General features: G+C 40.6%; 1 protein-coding gene across 1 annotated transcript in view; it reads left to right on the forward strand.

Moving 5' to 3' along the window:
* The window catches only part of LOC141752416 (F-BAR and double SH3 domains protein 2-like), a 30,536-nt gene extending 13,098 nt beyond the window's left edge, over positions 1 to 17,438 (forward strand). Inside the window, exons 5-20 of the mRNA XM_074610380.1 lie at positions 135 to 279; positions 719 to 852; positions 3,996 to 4,050; positions 4,142 to 4,270; positions 4,363 to 4,485; positions 5,638 to 5,733; positions 10,280 to 10,396; positions 12,382 to 12,480; positions 13,246 to 13,398; positions 13,539 to 13,673; positions 13,846 to 13,929; positions 14,284 to 14,467; positions 14,556 to 14,779; positions 14,982 to 15,192; positions 15,281 to 15,345; positions 16,302 to 17,438. Coding sequence (XP_074466481.1) covers positions 135 to 279; positions 719 to 852; positions 3,996 to 4,050; positions 4,142 to 4,270; positions 4,363 to 4,485; positions 5,638 to 5,733; positions 10,280 to 10,396; positions 12,382 to 12,480; positions 13,246 to 13,398; positions 13,539 to 13,673; positions 13,846 to 13,929; positions 14,284 to 14,467; positions 14,556 to 14,779; positions 14,982 to 15,192; positions 15,281 to 15,345; positions 16,302 to 16,385 — 2,038 coding nt within the window. The 3' untranslated portion in view covers positions 16,386 to 17,438. The remainder of the gene's footprint in view (positions 1 to 134; positions 280 to 718; positions 853 to 3,995; positions 4,051 to 4,141; positions 4,271 to 4,362; positions 4,486 to 5,637; positions 5,734 to 10,279; positions 10,397 to 12,381; positions 12,481 to 13,245; positions 13,399 to 13,538; positions 13,674 to 13,845; positions 13,930 to 14,283; positions 14,468 to 14,555; positions 14,780 to 14,981; positions 15,193 to 15,280; positions 15,346 to 16,301) is intronic.
* Positions 17,439 to 18,798: the final 1,360 nt, after the last annotated feature.

Raw genomic sequence — 18,798 nt, forward strand, 5'->3', positions numbered from 1 at the left:
TGCCCTCAATGATTCCTCGAGATTTAAATAAAGGTTGAAAGACCTTGCTCTAAAGTCATCATTTGGTTACAAGAAAAACTGCAAAAAAGTGATTGTTAATGGTGTTAAATAACCCGTTATGTGTTTGGTTTTAGGAACATGTATTGTGTATGGAGGGCCTATCTGGAGGGCACAGTCCAGGTCACCCAGTCTAGAATCAGCGCCTGTGATAACTACAAAGTCCAGGTCGCCGATCCAGCCAAGACGGGCCGGCTGCAGAAGGAGCAGCAGCTGAGGAAGGTAATACAGCTCGATCTTTGTCCTCTGCTCAGTGTCACTTCAGGATGATTTCCAATTTATGTAAACAACCAGCGTGATACTGATAAACAGTGCAATAAATAATCTGCCAAATGAGGGCAGAAGTCGCAGCAGTTCTTATCATTAATAGCTGCTATCAGCCCGGTATCGATCCCGGAGTTGAAGCCTGTTTCCTGATCATCAGCTCTGAGTCCGCCTCGATTCGGTGCTGAAATGTAACTCTGGTTTCTGCTGGACTTGTTCCTATACCTGCAGCCTACAATGCCGCTCTTGTTCAAATGATGCCATCATAGCTCCTGTATTCCACACGCCATCATGACGTTACTCGCCACACAGAATTTTGCATATTTTTCAGGTGATGCATTGCAGGAATAATAATTTTCATAAATGTAAAGTTCTCTCGTGTGTTTATTTCTTTCAGTGTATTGAGCAGCTGACGGTGGTTCAAGCTGAGCTGCAGGAGTCGGTGAAGGAGCTCACCAAGAGCAGGAAGAAGTACCAGGAGGCTGAGACGATGGCGCAGGCTGTCCGAGATAAGGCAGAGCTGGACGCCAAGTATGAACCAAACTACTCTACTATCTTTGGTAGATTATAGTGATGTTATTCACGGGGGTTACAAGCAATTTTTAAGTGGAAAAATGTCACTGCTGCCTGTTAATTAAACAACACATTTTTAATTAACAGTTCTTTTACAAATATAGTGTATGTAGAAATAATACCGGAAATGGTACCAATCAGTCAAATTAATCAATTGTCTGACCTTTTCATCGAACGAATCGGTAAAAGATGTTTTGAGACAGAAAAAATACTCTGCTTAGAAGTGACGTGTGTATATAGTCTGTTTCCACACGCCTTTACTATTTATAGTAAATGTTTCCTCTAGGTGCAACAATAACTTTGTTCCGTGTTGTAAATGCAACACACAGTGAGTTCCTATTGTTACAGGTGACCCCTTTCCTCCAGGTTTCCCCTCAACCTGTGTCTTGTGCTCTCATTGGCTGTAGCTCCCCGACAGGTCCAGATATTTAGCCTGCTAGATATCTGGGATGTGTCTACGAGGCATCGGTGAGCCTCTTGACTTGTGTCTTTTAACAGTTCACACATAGTGCTTGAGTGCTGAAGTGCAAGCGGCGAGCCAACGACCGATTTGCCTCTGATCTAGGGCTTTTTGTCTGGGAGCTCCAAAAACTGTCGATGAGTAGAAAATCAGGGCTTAAGTTGTGTAATATGAACATAGGCATACATTGTATACTGGGCCATGATTTGTTTCTAAAAGTAATTGTGATGTCACAAATCATGCTCGTACGTACTCGTGTTAAACTGAGATTTAAGGAGAGCACAGAGAAACTTTCCTCCTTCAGCAGAGGAATTTGAAAACAGTCTTCTAGTGTGAAACTCTGCACTTCAACAGACTGATTGATAATTAGTATAGTCGTTAGTTTCAGCCCAACAAACTACGTGCTTGAGGGAAACATCTCTTCTCATAACATAAGAATATTTTGTACTGGCACTTCATGGACAGCTGGCACTTTGACTCGCCACATTGCAGACATTTTTCTGCCCATCCAAAAAGTTTATTATAGAGCCGAGGCACAGCCCGGTGAAGTTCTGGGTTGGCACTCGTTCTAATACTACAAACACTACTTTCTTCTGGGCTGATGTGTACACACACATTCTTCTAAATGTCTGTAGTGACTGGAGGCCATTGAGGTGCAAAGAAAAGTAGGATAGTTTAATCTCTGTGGTGATGTACTCACATTTACATGTTGCAACTGTTTATTTTGCTAAATAACCGCACAGTGTTCACTTCCTTGGTATGTGTTACAGCTGTAGATGGTTTCATTTCAATCAGTGCTTTTACATGAATTTAAGAAACCAGGTCACTCAGGTTACGCAGGTAATCGGAGAACTTGTTTATGTGCACTGTAGTAACCTGGTTATTGTACATCTGCATGCAATCTACATACAACCGACCTTACTTTGGAAGCATGGCGTGCTTATTTTAACTGTAGTGATGCTTTTATGTGTCAGAGCAGACAGATGGAGATTTTCCTCACAGCGTGAACGTTTGTGAATTTTATAAATAGTCAAATGTTTAGTGGTGGAAACAGACTCACTTATAATTCATGAGGCTACATTCCTTTATTGGTTCAGTTTCAGTCAGACTTTAGATGAAGTTATTTGAAATATGCGAACACGTCGCTCCATTTATCTATGTCTCTCTCTGTTTAAAGTCTTATTCATGCACATGTGTACATGTAGAAAAACAGATTAGAAACTCGGTCACCCAAATACACAGCCAAGAAATCTGTGTTCTCTTAGAGAAATCTAGCAGGGGAAGTTTTATTTCTGTAATCTTGGTTTCTTGTTTATATGACATTTAAAGGTACAGTGTGTAGTGTTTTGTGACAACTAGTAGGGCGGGGGGTGATATGGAGAAAATCAAATATCATGATATTTTTTTACCAAATACCTCGATATTTATATTGCAACGATATTGTATGGTTGTGCTTTCACAAAATATTTACACAATGATACTTAAGATAAATAGTCATTAGTAATGTGGATATAATGACTAACTGGGAAAAGGCAAATAATAGAACAGCTAGAACAAGTCAGGTAAGTTCAGAACGTTACATCACTTTACTATAATGCAGCATTTAAAACTAGGAAAAGACTTATTCCATTTTAAGATATCCAAAATCTAAGAAGAGATCTAGTCTGATATCACTATCGATATGAAATCAATATATTGCCCAACCCTAACATCTAGTGGTGTGGTTTCAGATTGCAACCAACTAAGCACCTCTCCACTCGCTACTTCCTTTCCAAGACTGCGTTAATGCGAGCTGCCGAGTGCAAAGCCGTGGTGACGCCGTTCACCTCGTTCAGACGCCATCCTTACCATAATAAATCTACTTTAGGAGCAATGGACGGCGGCTGGCAGTACCATGGCTTAACACTCTGCAGCTCATGTTATCGCAGTTTCACAAGCGTGTCGGAGAACTACGGTGGCGTTTAGGTAATGTAAAAACGTGAAAGTCTCTCTCTAGAGCCAGTGTTTGGTTTACTGTACAAACATGGAGGAGCAACATGGTGGACTCCTTGAAGAGGACCCGCTCCCTATGTAGATATAAAGTGCTCATTCTAAGCTAACGGAAACACAGTGATTCTAAGTTTCAGGTGATTATAGACTAATGAAATCATACTTAACAATATTATATTCCATTTCTACCAATAGATCCCCTGAAATGCTTCCTACCGTTCCTTTAAGAAAGCTGGCTTTACTTTAGCGTCTTTTCAACATAACTGTTTATGTTGTTTTAGGTCTTATGTGAGCTGCTAGCCAGCTGGCCCCCTCAGTTGGAGGGAGTAAATAATAAATACAACCAGTAGCATTACAGTACATGTTAACTTGACAATATCTGCTATTCATCTCAAGGTCAGTTCTACATTTGAGTTGTGGCAAATCCAAATTTCAAGCCAAACCAACAACATCACCAACACCTTTTAAAGCCAAGAGTTATACATAATTTATAAACTTAAGAGGCCTCTTGTTCAACAATTTGTCCGTACTTTGCTGACCTGAAAATGAGCCATATGCTGCTCATATGCAAAACCACAACTCAAAACAAATACTACAACACTGTTGATGTGTTATAGTCTTGAAGTCAAACAATGTCTTCTCTTCTGTTCAGGTCCAAGCTGAGTCTCTTCCAGTCCAGATCCAGTCTTCAGAGGGCGAGCGTAAAGGTATGAGATCTTTACTTCCCCCAAAAAACTGCTCTACATTTTATGACATTTTGGTGTCGGCATTCAGCATTATTGGACTTTTCCCTTCCAGCTGAAAAACAAGAAGAGCGAGTGCAACTCCAAAGCCACGCATGCAAGAAACGACTACCTTCTCATGCTAGCAGCCGCGAACGCTCACCAGCAGCGCTACTATGACACAGACCTCGTGGACTGCATCAAGGTGAGGACGCACACTCTGTGTGGATGGGTGTGTAGGTGGACGGTGGGAAGTAGAGATGTATTGTAAAGTTGAAAGTGTATATTTGTCTGCAGGTTTTAGATGGCAGAATCTACGAGCAGGTGAAAGATTACCTCGTCTCGCTGTGTCAGACTGAGCTGGAAAGTTACCAGGCGGTCCACAACACCTTCAACCAGCTCTTAAACAGCTCAAATGGGGTAAGTCTTCAAACCTACTGGACAACCAGCACTTCACTTCTGTATCCAAGTCATTTAAGTATCTGCTATAACCAAGTCCGATCCAATACTTTTATTCTCCTGAATGCACAGCTGCCAAGTTTTCGCTCAAGACTCAACCTGAAAATGAGAGAAGAGAAAGAAATGTTTGTTCCAAAGATGCTCAGTATATTTAGTAAAAATAAATATATAGATAGCAGGAGAAGAGTTTATTAAACATGTATCTAGTCTACTAAATTTGGCTCACCTTATTTTTCACAACAAAGTAAGCTAATCAATAACGTTATGAAAAATGGACCCGCCCTTTAAGTTGATCATCTTAAACTATTGATATAAATGAAAGTTTAACTAGGAGACTCCTGAAATTGATGCAACGCTATAAAACCATAACACTCACGATTGATATGGGTTGTTTAGCCGATGGCGATCTATAAGATTATCCCCTGATCGTCGCTGATACCGACCTTTAGGATGTTGTCAGGACATCAAGATCCCTCAAAGTCTTTGGAAGAGCTGACCTCTACCGCCTCACCGCCTGCTAATTAATTGGACGGTTTGAGTTACCTCGGCGCTCCTCGGTTACACGCTCTTGAGCCGTCGTTGGCCTCCTTCAGTCTGTTTTTTTCAGGTTCACCTTGCCTCTCTGGAGCAGGAGTGGCGTTTTGTTTCTGCTCGGGCCAGAATATGAACGAATCATTAGAGAGGGAAGTAGCGGTTTTCAACAGAGCTCACATTTCAGCCCATGTGCTTCCTGTGTCAACACAACTCTCCTGAAGCAGATCTTGTGTGCTCTGTGTAATGGGACATTTAGATTTGACTAGATGAAGTGCTGTTTGATCTTTGTTATGTTGTGTTTTGGTGGTCTAAATATGGAGTCAGGATCTTAAATTTGACAGATGAAGTTACATTAAACGGCCGGACATCCCATACAGGTCATTATTTTTAATTAGCCCCACCTTTTCAGTCTCCTACATGTTGCAATAAAAGCATAAAGTTGCAGAGAAAAGAATCCACTAACAGGTTTATATCTTGAATTATGCGTGCATATAGAGTTGCTGCAGAGCTGTCTACTTCATTTCTGGCAAAACTTAAACATGTATTTCATCTTTTCCCTTCAAACACACATACATGTAGGTTCTGCAGGAGTTTCACCAGCAGCTGTTTGTGCAGAAGAACCTCATGTTTCAGCAAGCCCCGGACTTCCTGTACCAGCCCATCGACTCAGATACGGTAAATCCTGATGTTTTATTACTACAGTAGCGGTGGATGTGCTCCTGTCTTTTAGTCCCCAGACTTCATTTTAACACGGAAGTAGATTTATTTGTCAATACCTTTTGGTTGCTCAGTGTGCAGCAGTGTTTTGCATAAATATTCTGTGCTGTCTATGTTGTATGAGACACTAATGGCAACAAAGACAACACACTAGGGGGTTTCACACTTTTGGCGAGCGTTTGGAGTTGTTTTTGCGTTCAAATGTGGGCGGAGATATTTTGTAAAACGAAGGTCATGTGGACCGGTTGTTAAGCGGAGGGGAAAATATCCGTTTTCTAAAATATCTGTATACGTGTAGACAAGGCCTACATATAGTGGTTATGAATGCCCTACAACACACTTGTTAAAACTGTCTGAGATACAGTAACCTCTGCCACCTCTGACTGCACAAATGCTCTAAAAAAACCCAAAAAAAACACAAATGTGGGTCAGCATTTGTTGTAAAATATGGCACAAATGCACTCTGTTGTTTACTCTGCCGTGGAGGCCAGCAGCTGTGTTTCACTGTGATACTGGGTCACACTGACAAAAACATCCATTTCAACAAAATATTCTGACATGTTATAAGCCAGCTACCATCATTATCTAGCACTAAATTAATCTTTTGAAAGTCCGGCTCTTTGGTTGCTAAAAATAACCTCTTGATATCTCGGCCCTCTGTAAACAATGATGTGGGAAACAGATGGCAGCTTGGAGTAAATAATGAATACAACCGGCAAGACTATAGTACATGTTAATATGATGATTTCAGCTATTCATCTAAAGTCAGTTCTACATTTGGCCTACAACACCACCTTTACTGCTGAGCCTCTAGTCCATTGTAATGTCGAACAGGGGTTCCCAACCGTCTGGCTTTTGTCCCCTTAAAAAGAAGCAGCTGTCTATATGTGACTCCTCTTCATCAGTTTAATATGTATTAATACAGTATATACTTACATTTCTATAAGTTATGAGCAGCTCAGGCAATGTGATTTTACCTCAATTTGTTTGGTTTAAAACCATTTTAGAGAGTATTTTATAAGAAAATGTGAATTAATAGAGGAAAGTAAGAAACAAATCACCTCACGGACGGTGTATCTTGCAGCCCTTTTGGAGATACCCAACCGTCACCACAGTTAAAACAAACTGGAGCAATTGGGTCAGTGGTGCAATCTGTCAGAAGCACAACGGATGACAGTTTAATGTATTTAAACTACATTACAAAACCAGTTCAAGTGGAACAAGTAGTTCATGGAACATCCTGATGGCTGAGTGGGTCAAGTCGTGCAGCAGATGGCTTCAATACCTGATGTGGATTCAAGACCATTGTCACATGTCGGTTGTTCCACCACTCTGGTCCAGACTGAAATATCTCAACAATTATTACATGGCTGTGTTGAATACTCGATTCTGATTGGTCAATCGCTGCGTTCTGCGGTCTGTAATTTCTCTATAGCAGATCGTTGCTATGTATAACAGGCCGTTGCTAAGGGCGCAGTTCAGATGTCTGACTCTGGCGGATCGTTTTTGTGTCAAAATATTGATTTCTTCAGTAAGTAGTTGTGTAATAATGGGGATAATGTACAGCGAGCAGGTCATTGTTGTGAAAGAATCCCCTTCAGGGCGATGAGAGCAGCATCGCCCTGTCATTATCCCTTACTTATCAAATGAATTGCCATGAAATTTAATACGGACATTCATGGGGATGAATCCTACTGACTTTGGTGATCACCTGACTTTTCCTCAAGTGCCGCCAGCAGGTCAAAGTGAAATATCTTGACATCTACTGGGTGGATTGGCACAACATTTGGTACAAACATTCATAATCCGTAGAGGATGCTGCTGACTCATTTTATCGCCTGACTTTTCATCTAGCGCCACCATGAGGTTCCCATTTGTGGTGACTATCGGATGGATTGCCATGAAATTTGGTGCAGACATCCATGTCCCACCTCAGGATGAATTCTAATAACTTTGGTGATCCTTGACGTGTCATCTAGCGCCATCATCAGGTTGAATTTTTAAGTTGTCCAATACTAGATGTAAGGGTGCTCCGATCGATCGTCTACCGACTATTATCGGCCGATTCGTTCTGAACTTTGACCACCTGCAAACAAACAGTTTATGCTTGTGTTTGAATCTTTATCAAGACTTTATTACAGTCATATGAAATTATTGTGATACTCGTCATTACTGTGATAACTTTCCAGATTGTAAAATCCTTCCTCATGGTATGATACTGTAAACAGCTGTTGAATCAGCTGATAATCCTTCAAATTCATGGCTCTATTACTTACACTGGACTTCCTGGATTGTATTTCATTGACTTAAGTGCTTCAGGTCTGAATCTCCTGCTGTTATCTTATCAAAATCTGCTCTCCTGGCAGATTTTCCCAAACACGTGGGGCTATAAAACTGTTGCATCCTACAACATCTAATCCCACCTGATGGTCATGGTGCGATCTGTTCTGCACTGCACCTTTCCACACCTGTTCATGAAGTCCATAACGTCTCAGTTTTCCACCCATACTGGTACTTTATAGCATTTTTTACCCTCTATAAAACATTAAATATCAACATAAATGTCAACTTCAGTCCAAAAATATTTTACCATCAGACTTTAAGACAGCCCCGGTGTGCAAATCTGCCAGAGGTTTATTGGTGGCGGCTGCACATGAATGTATGTCGCACACACGTCTTTCCTCGCCGTACTAGTCCGGTCCTCCTTTGCACTGGTCCTCTGCACCGCTGGACAACACTGGACAATTTGTTCAAACTGCAAATGCTGGCGTTGTTTTCATTGGAAGTCAAACAAGCAGCAGCCTGTTCCTAAAGAAAACATTAGTGGTGGAGAGCCTTCCCTCCCTCACTCCCTCCCATACCACTCGCACCAGACAGAGGGATCCGGTAAGGAATGGAGCTGAACTGGGAGGGAGGGGCAGGAGGTAGGCCGGGCCCTGTGAACGGCCCATCTGTGAAAAGGAGGCATTGTGAGTGGGCCTCATCAGAGTGCACTGACCCTCCCCACCCAGGCCTTTTCCCTCCATACACACACCGCTGTTGTCATGTAGAAACCTCTTAACTCACATTTTAGGGATTGGTTTCAATCTTTAAAGAAGAAAAGTCCAATCTGAAATCGAAACGCTATCTTTGTCCACATTACCCTGTTGATAACGCCACCACAACGCCACGGGTGTATCATACGTTAACGAGACGTATCATGCTTTAATTATAATCCCCACAGTAACGTTACTTACATTTGTTCATTTACACAACCAGTCCCATGTTGACCAATTAGATCTTGTCCCTATGTGGTATCTTAGTAGCCGCCGTTGCTCCGATGTGTGCACCCATGGACTGTATATAAGAAGTGGACGTAGTCACCGTGATGTCACCCATTGGTTTGTGGACTACTTTTTTGAAGCGTCGAGTTTGGCATTTTGGCCGTCGTCATCTTGGCTTTTGGCGGTCGGTACCTTGGTTTTTGGCCGTCGCAGTCCGTCCCCACGTATCTCTGTACCATAAACTCATGTTTACAATGTTTACTGAGGTAATAAATCAAGTGAGAAGTAGACTTATTTTCTCATAGACTTCTATACAATCAGACTTCTTTTAGCAGCCAGAGGAGTCGCCCCCTGCTGGCTGTTAGAAAGAATGCAGGTTTAAGGCACTTCAGCGTTGGCTTCACTTCTCAGACCCGGAGGTTGCAGCCTCTGTACGGCGTTGCTTCTGAGCCTTTGCATGTAGCCGTGCACATTTACCGCTATCAGAAACAGTAAACCTCAGAGGGGGGTTTGTGTGTTTTGGGGGGGAGATGTGAGGTTTTTATTTGACCTACCAACATGCCTTCATGGACTGAGTGAAGCTGTTGGCTCTTCAATGTTTCTCAGTGTCAACAGACTTTTCTCCCTCCCTCTTACATAAGTGAGAGCCAGCTGGGTTCGGACTTCATAAATAAATGTACGATGAATATGTTTCCTTGATGATGGTGATGATGGTGATGTAGTACTACCTAAATGCAGCCTGCAGAATTAACTTGAATGAACAGTGGTGACACTGAGACAAATGTCTTTCCTACAGAGCACTTTATTAAAACTGGGCACATGTAATATGTAAAGAGGAGGTTGCCACATAACAGTAGTGGTCATAACTTACACTCCTACTCTTCCTGGCATTTGGGAAACCACAAGGTCCTCTTAAGGGTGTTCTGGTGGGTCATTGCATTAAGCATGATTTTATTTTGGAAACATTCATTTCACAAAGAATGAATTGTGTTCCTATGTGAGGTCATTTGCAGGAAATGTACTATTATTTGGACAAACAACATCTTTGTGAAGAGATTGTAATTTGGATTGACCCCAAATGTCTCCCATGAAAGTTATTAAAGTTGTTGTGAAGGTTTGTTCAACTTCAGTAACTGATGTACAATAATAAATCAATATCAACAGTCTGGTATACTGTAACTGTACAGTATCTCTGTTATCTTTTTTAAATATTGTTATTCTCTCTGTCTCTGTATTTGTAGGTGTTGCAGCTGCAGAAGGAGAGTGGAACGTCGGAGGAGCACAGTCTGGATAAAGAGGCGAGGAAATGGGCGAGCCGCGTGGCCCGAGAATACAAGAGCATCATCCACACTCAACGGGTGAGAACCAGATCACACTGATGGAGAGATGATGATGTAGGCAGGAGGGAGATACTGTCACATTATCCTTTACGACACACAGTGGTCACTAAATCAAATGTGCACCTTTATTCAGAGTCGTCTCCTTCTACACTATTCTCCAAACATTGAATGAAAAGAGAGACATTAGCCCTGTTTCGATTGCAGGAACTTTCGACCGCAGGAACCAGTGTCCAAATTAAGTTTCAGTGACATTTAACCCTCCAAAAAGGTTTTTCTGAAACTTTCTGAAAGTACAGGAACTTTCGGGGTGGAGTTTGCAGGGATGTTTGTCGTTGATTGGTCAAACACACACAGCACCGCTGCTTCAACGGCTTCAACGCGTGTACCGCTTCATTCATAAAACAAGGAAGTACTCTAGTATCGATTTAGAACCATTTTAGGACGAGGGGAGAACAATTCTCTTTGTTTGGTAACATTGAAACTGATTGTTTCACGGCAATTACGTTATAAAGCACAAATAAATAACCCTCAAACACTCAACAGATGATTTACTGTGGGGACAGACGCTCTTAGTTTCATTTCATTCGTTACATCCAACGTGCATCAGTAAATATATGCAGCAGTAAACGTCGTAGTGAGACAAAACTTTATTTTTTTCTACATTTAGTTTAGATGAAACAGACGGACACACTGAACTGCAGGCTGCAGAGTGTGTTTACCGCTGTGACCACCAACAGCCCTCATCACATGTCATGTTGCTTTTTCATGTCAGCGGACTAATTTGCCTAATCATCACAGGTCTTTAGACCGCGGTGGAAACGCAGACAACAGTGGGCTGAAGCAACCTTTTAGTTCCTTGAAAAGCATTTCCGGCACCAAAATGTCCCAGGAACTTTTGGTGACTAGAATGTCCCATCAACACCGTTCTTATATTCCTGGAGTACTGACGTCTCCTCTTTTAATTCATATACTGACATGGCCTGTGTTGAAAACCTTTAAACATATCCACAATATTCCTAGTGTGAATTATGGAGGCTAGGAATATTGTAGATAGACAAAGAATACATAAATATAAAACTGCGCCTGGAGGTGTGAACAGTTACTAAAGTCAGCACTGAACCGGGTAAAAACAGCTGTTATGTATTCTGCTCTGCTCCCTCTGACAGAAGCTTTCTGCATTTATACATCTAAAATTGCGTGTGTTGTTTGTTTTGCCACCACACAAGGAAATTATTACAGAAAATGACGATGTGTTAAATGATTGATAAACTGATTTATGGCCTGACGACTTCCTGGTAGAATCAAAGGACAGCTTGACCGGTTACTTTGTGTTCTTTACTGCGTTCTTTACTGATTTGTGAAACTATTTCATAGATGTGTGAAAACTGAGGTGACTACCAGGCATCAAAAACAAACCTCGTTTCCTTAAAGTAATCTGCAGACAACCCTGCATCAGAAACCGGCGTTATCCGGGAGAAATCTACTTGGGCAAAGATTTCTCTAATCCTCTAACCCGGATTACAGAAGGCAGGTTTCTCACTTACATGAAGCCAGTTTACTGGAGAAAGCAGATTGTAATCTGTAGTCTAAACCCCTTACTGTTAATGTGATACGTCACAGGATTAATGACCAACGGATACCTTTTTCCTGCAAACTGGAATTTACCGTAAAGCAGGAAAGTTTGATAACAATAAACCGGGAGATCATAAAATCATCCACCATGTGTGAAGGAAAATATGATGAAGCAATACAACGCAGGATAAGAGTTCCTCCTCATCACCTCACGTTAACCCCTTTTCCTGATTTTTATTGTGAAAGTCCATCGGTTAAGATAAGATAAGCCAACATCAGTGACGTTTGATCAGACTGTTTCCATTAAACAGGATATGAGTCGCTCTCTCTGCAGTGACGCTCAATCAAATGTCTTCAATTAATGGTTTTATTGTTTCCGTCCTGTGTTGTTTTTATACATTTTTTAGATGATTGTTGTGATTTGTTTTCAGGCTCTGGAGGGATATGGGACGCAGGAGTCATCAGAGCAGAACAACAGTGAGCTGGAGACCAAGATGGAGGTCGCCAGGCAGAGTCTACGGAGGGCAGAGGTAACGAGAGTGTGTGTGTGTTTGTGTGTGATACAGTTTCTCTGTTTTCTTAATCAGTGTCCCGTTACTTAAAGTGGCCCCAGTACGCCCCCTACTGGTTAAAAAGATGAAATTACACCAATTAGGATCTAATAGCTGCAAAGTTTAGTCAATTAATTGATTAGTTTATTGACAGATTATTAATTGGCAACTATTTTGGTAATCAATTAATCATTTGAGTCAGTTTTCAAGCAGAAGTGTGAGAATTTGCTGTCTTACTTTATAGTAAATTTAATAGATTTTGGACTGTAGTTTGGTTAAAACACTTGATGAGGTCAATCTGGGAAATTGGGACTAATGTTCTCTGGTGTTTTATAGACCAACTGATTAATTGAGACAATAATCATGAGATTAATCAATAATGAATATAGGAGAGCTGCATTGATTAATCGATTAGTTGTCAACTGTTAAATTAATCGGCAACTTTCTCTGATTGCAGCTTCTTAAATGTGAATATTTTCTGATTTCTTTACACCTCTATGACAGTAAACTGAATATCTTTGAGTTGTGGACAAATCAAGACATTTGAGGACGTCATCTTGGGCTTTGGGAAACACTGATCGACTTTATTCACCACTTTTCTAAACAACTAATCGATTAAATATTGACTTGACTAAATTGAATAAGGCCGTGCCTTGGTTGCACACATAGATGAAGAATGAATATTTTCAAGTATTTTAGTCCACTGATCTTCTGATATATCGGTTTTATTTTGTTCATTTGCAGACGGTGAAGGTGAAAGCAGAGGCCCGTCTGGACTTGCTGAGGCAGGCGGGTGTTGCTGTTGAAACGTGGCTGAAGAGCGCCATGAACCAGGTGATGGAGGAGCTGGAGAACGATCGCTGGAACAACCTCAGTACCAATGATCCTTCGCTCTCCGTAAGACCCACAAACCCACAAATCATTTTAACATTAACCGTGTGTTATGTTTTTTTTGTCTTCATTTGCTGACTGATTTGTTGTAGCCATAAGAGTGCTCTTGTGTAATTAAAAATAAGGCTTATGTCGTATTTCTGCAGGGAACAACAGATCTGGAGCGAGAGGATGAAGAGGAGATGGAGGACAGCGGTGAAGTGTTAGACGACAGCAGCTCCAGCCCCTCCAGCACCTTGAAAAACTATCCCCTCACCTGCAAAGTACTCTACTCCTACAAGGTACCAGCAGAATACAAACTACTGCTTTCTGTGTGCGTCTTACAGCACAGATAATAAACTGTCAATTTACACAATTGTTCCTTAATTTTACGTCTTCGGTTGCACACAATTCAAGAGACGAGTGTCACCTTTTTTCACCTTCATTCAAACTGATCTGTTTCCTTGTTTCCAGGCGTCTCAGCCAGATGAACTGACCATTGAGGATCAGGAAATCTTGGAGGTCATTGACGATGGAGACATGGAGGACTGGGTCAAGGTACATATATATTCACATATTCAAGCTAATGTATGTTGAATTCGTAGCCACAGATTTCAGCATCAGGACCTCGGATATACAAGCCGTTGTTATGAAACGTTCATGAAACAAAGCAGCGTTTGCCGACCATTTTCACACCACTCTAGCTCTCCACTTAGCTTCATTCCAGATGGCCATTTCGCTGTGAAAATATCCGTGTGTTTGAATGATCAGATGAGCTGAAGATGAAAAATGATAATGGAACCATCCTTCAACTCATTTGGGATTTTTTGATTATGTTCGTTGTGGATTTCCCACCGAGAACTTTTCACGTTTCGCTCGTCATCATGAGTTTTCTATTTCCTGCTATTCCAGGCCAGAAACCGCAGCGGGCAAGTCGGCTATGTCCCAGAGAAATACCTGCAGCTTCCTTCCTCCAACAGCCTGCTGAGTATGCTGCAAGCTCTGGCCGCGCTGGACGCTCGATCCCATTCCTCCAGCAACTCCACCGAACCTGAAATCGAACTACCGACCGGCTCCGTCAACGGAGACTCCAGTGGTGAGGGATACCTCTTATATAGTCATTTTTATCTGCGTACTGCTATATGTTATTCGGGGATTTCTCAACCTGCCCTCCTCTGTTGCAGTGTCATTTGCGAAGGCCCTGTACGACTACGCGGGACAAACTGAGGACGAGCTGTCATTCCCAGAAGGCGCCATCATCCGCATCCTGAGCAGAGAGACCCACGAGGACGACGGTTTCTGGGAGGGGGAGTTTAACGGCGTCGTCGGCGTCTTCCCCGCAGTTCTGGTGGAGGATCTCGCCGGCGCCAGTGAGAACGGAGACGGACAAAGAGATGGCAGTGCACAGGTATGTCCTAAGAATATTGCTAAATGTTGGACAGTTAGACCGAAATGTTAAACTAAAAATATTCTAACCTTAGAGTAGTTGAGACTGATTTTCTACTCTGGCAGGCTTAATAAATATGGATCCGGTCAGCCAAACATGGCCAGTGTACGCTAACATTTTCACATTGTCTCTGAACTCATATTTTTCGCCTGCTATTTTCAAGGCGTCCCCCTCCCCGTTGGCCCAGTGCGACCGATCCCCTCGTAGCCCCTTCCAGCCGGGGCCTCTCCACAGCAGCCCCCTCCAGACGCCCACCGTGTCCTCTCCGCTGTCGAGTCCCTGCAGCGCCACAGCTTCTCCCATTGGCCGACCACCCTCCTATCACAACGGACATCACAGGCCGCCACCAGCGCCACACAAAAGCCCCTTTCAGAGTAAGATGTACTGGTTTGTCTGTACTAAAGTAGTGAGTGTGATGTTTGAGTGGTAGTGATGGTAATCTGTGTCCACTGCTCTCTTCAGGTCCAGTCCAAGGATCTCCTCAACCTCCCAAATACCCAGAGAGCAGCTCCGGCACCATTCGACCTGTGAGTTAATAAATACGATCATTTGGTCCGACCAACAGTCCAAAACCTAAACTCTACAACCGTATAAAACAGAGAAGCTGCAAATTATCACATTTGAGAAGTTAGAACCATCAATGATTTGGTAATTTTGCTTAAAAAAAATTATATGATTAATCAATTTTCAAAATAGTAATTTAACTAATCGTTGCAGATCTAAACATTTTAGCCAACATAAACATTGAATTTGGTCTTACACATCTACATTTCTTTAAGCTTCTTGACTATTATTTATAGCCTCAGGTGATTTAATGATATACATACTTGTATGGTTGTGTATTGGCTAATTATAAAGTTATATACTACACTTCATGGCCATAAACTGTTTCAATGTTTAATTTTTTTTGTGTAGTTTGTTTTATTGAAAGATGCTCAATTTACAGTGCTATTACAATATGTGATTTTCTGATATATTTTCTGACAGTTTTCACAAATTTTCTCACATATTTTACTAATAACTTTCAGATATTTTTTGGACATTTTCTATTTATATTTTACTAATCATTTTCAGACATTTTTCATATATTTTACTAATCATTTTCAGATATTTTTCGGACATTTTTCATAAATATTTTTCACATATTTTACTAATAATCTTTGGATATTTTTCGGAAATTTTCCACTAACATTTTTCATGTATTTTACTAATTATTTGGGGATATTTTTGGGACATTTTTTCTTAGATTCTTCACATATTTTATTAATAATTTAGGATATTTTTGGACATTTTTCCACAAATCTTTTCACATATTTTACTAATAAATTTTGTACTTTTTTTTTATAGAAAAAAATTAATTATAAACAATAATGATACATCAACTTAGATATCTAACAAGTAAAATCATGATGATAACATGTATAACATATTACTAATAATTAGTTCTATTTTAATCATGCCATTGATTGATTGATGTCTCCAGGTCCGTGCTGCTCCTCCGCCCCCTAAGCAGCATCCTCGCGGGCAGGTGAAGCGGAGGGAGGAGGTGGAGATCACGCTGGTGTGACGGCGGTCGGCACCCTGGCGGCGACGACGGCGGCTCTGTTCAAACCAGCCGGGACTTCACGGCTCTGTTGCCTCTAAACGCACTCCCAAAGGAAAACCCGAGGAAACTTAAACCCCCTGAAGACGCCTGGAGGCCCGGAGAGGCCTTTAACTCTCAACACCTCATGAGGGTCAGTGTGCTGTGGAGGAATATTGTGCCTTTCTCTTAACTATACTCCTTTACCCACACTCCCTTACCCAGCGTTTGTCCATATCGTCCACCTCTTCTACCTGGACGCGAATCGTTTTACAGTCCTGACAAAATATATTGATAACTGACAGAATATCTGCTGTTAATATCTTCAAATATCACCCTGGTATTGGTGTTCAAATCCTGTTTCTGTTCTTTGCTCATAGTAATTGATATAGTGATAACTGGCAGATGTTTTGTAAGAACTTCATAGAAAACATGACACCACATTATTCGCTCGTGTGGGCGAAGTAAATCTACACAAATCTTTAGTTCATCTTTGGGGACGCCGTTTTACCGATGATTTATTTATGGATCTACAAAAATGCACCAGTTTCCAAGAGAAAACATGTTAAAGTGAGAATATTGAGAGCATTTTCCTGTTGTGCAGGAGTGTCCACTACAGTAGTTGATCAACTAGCTCGGCGAATAATCACTACGTTGTCAAGCTTGTAGCACGAGGACGCACAGATCTTTGATCACACCTGTCTTTTTCTGTAAGATAATTACAAGGCGATGATTGAAAAGTGGCACTTACTGGAGAGTGATATCAATCTTCTCATCAAAACCCTTGGCAAGAAAATGAATAAGCATATTCATTAATAATGATTTAAACTATATCGCCCTGCCCAGTTATGTCTCACTATATCACTTACTGTGTGGCTCTTTCTCTCTTATTTTCACAAGCTGTCCAGAGTTTTCACAATTGGATTTACTTCTATGCAACAACTTCATCAGGACATCACAGCATGTTGTGAAGCTTCAACACAAAACCAAAAGTCTGGTTGTCTCCACACGGCTCGATCAAAAAAAAAAAAAAAAAACGCCAGCATGGACGAGGCTGGTCCTCTCCTCGAACACACGTAACCCAACACGGTTACACAAACAAGGGAAAAGTGGCAATTTTAGTTGAGTGATTGTTATGTCAGTAGGGAGAATCTCCTAGAAAAGTTCTGATCAAAATAATGGATCCTTTATCTCTTTATTGATTTGTTTGTAAAACCCTGCTTCTTATGTTAGTTTTCTTTGAACCGAATGCTAAGAAATTCCTAAAGGGAGAAACGTAGTGCGTACATACATAGTCTAACTTTTTCTCTCTCTCTCTCTCTCTCTTGTGTTGTAAAATAAAGATCTAGAAATGTTATTATGACACTAATGTTAGCCTACGGAAGCCCATTTCTGCCAATATGATGAACAAAAAATATCCTTTAAGTCATTATAATGAGAAAGTTTCTTGAAATAATGAGAAACTTTGTCAAAATTAGTCATCTAAACATGACTTAGTATCTCAAAATATTGACTTAGTATCTAAAAATAATGAGAAACTTTGTCAAAATATTGACTTAGTATCTCAAAATAATGAGAAACTTTGTCAAAAACATGACTTAGTATCTCAAAATAATGAGAAACTTTGTCAAAAACATGACTTAGTATCTAAAAATAATAAGTTAGTATTAAAATAATGTGAAACTTTCTCAAATTTAATAACTTATCCCAAAATAATGACTTACTTAACTTGAAATAATGACTTAGTATCTCAAAATAAGTTAGTAACTCATTATTTTTGCGATACTAAGTCATTATTTTTAGAAAGTTTTTTCATTATTTTGCGATACAAAGAGAAAGTTTGTCATTATAACGACTTACAGGATCTTTTTTTTTTTTTTTTTTTTCATCACAAGGTTAAGTTTTCATCTTATGTGTTTTATTTTACTGGCGTTAATGGGCTTCCATATTAGCCAGTAAAGGTTGCTGGTGGTTTGTTGAGGAGAAGGTTGCAGTTGGTGACAGTTTACACTGAGGTAATGTGCAGTTTAAACATGCATTTATTTTTAAGGAGGAAACCATCCTGAGCTGCTAGCTATCCAATTTATATTAAAAAAAAGAAAAAAAAGAATCTATACTGTTATAGTGAAGCACTTTTTGATGTCTTCTTATTCCTTTTCAGTATTGTGGATGCGACGTTGTTTGTTCAATATTTCTTGTTTGACGTTTTGTTTACCAGCTATATTGGTATGAATACTTTTCTTTTATCGGCTCTTGTGTTATTTAGCCTTAAATAGCCATTGTAGTGTCTTCGATTGAGATTGAGATATGACCTTTTGATCGTATTGTTTTTGAAATAGTTTACAGAGAGCTTGGAGATGGATATCTGTACAAATAATAGCACAGCTTTTTTTTTTTT

Source organism: Sebastes fasciatus, chromosome 16 (assembly GCF_043250625.1).
Source record: "Sebastes fasciatus isolate fSebFas1 chromosome 16, fSebFas1.pri, whole genome shotgun sequence".
In the NCBI taxonomy this organism is placed as follows: Eukaryota; Metazoa; Chordata; class Actinopteri; order Perciformes; family Sebastidae; genus Sebastes; species Sebastes fasciatus.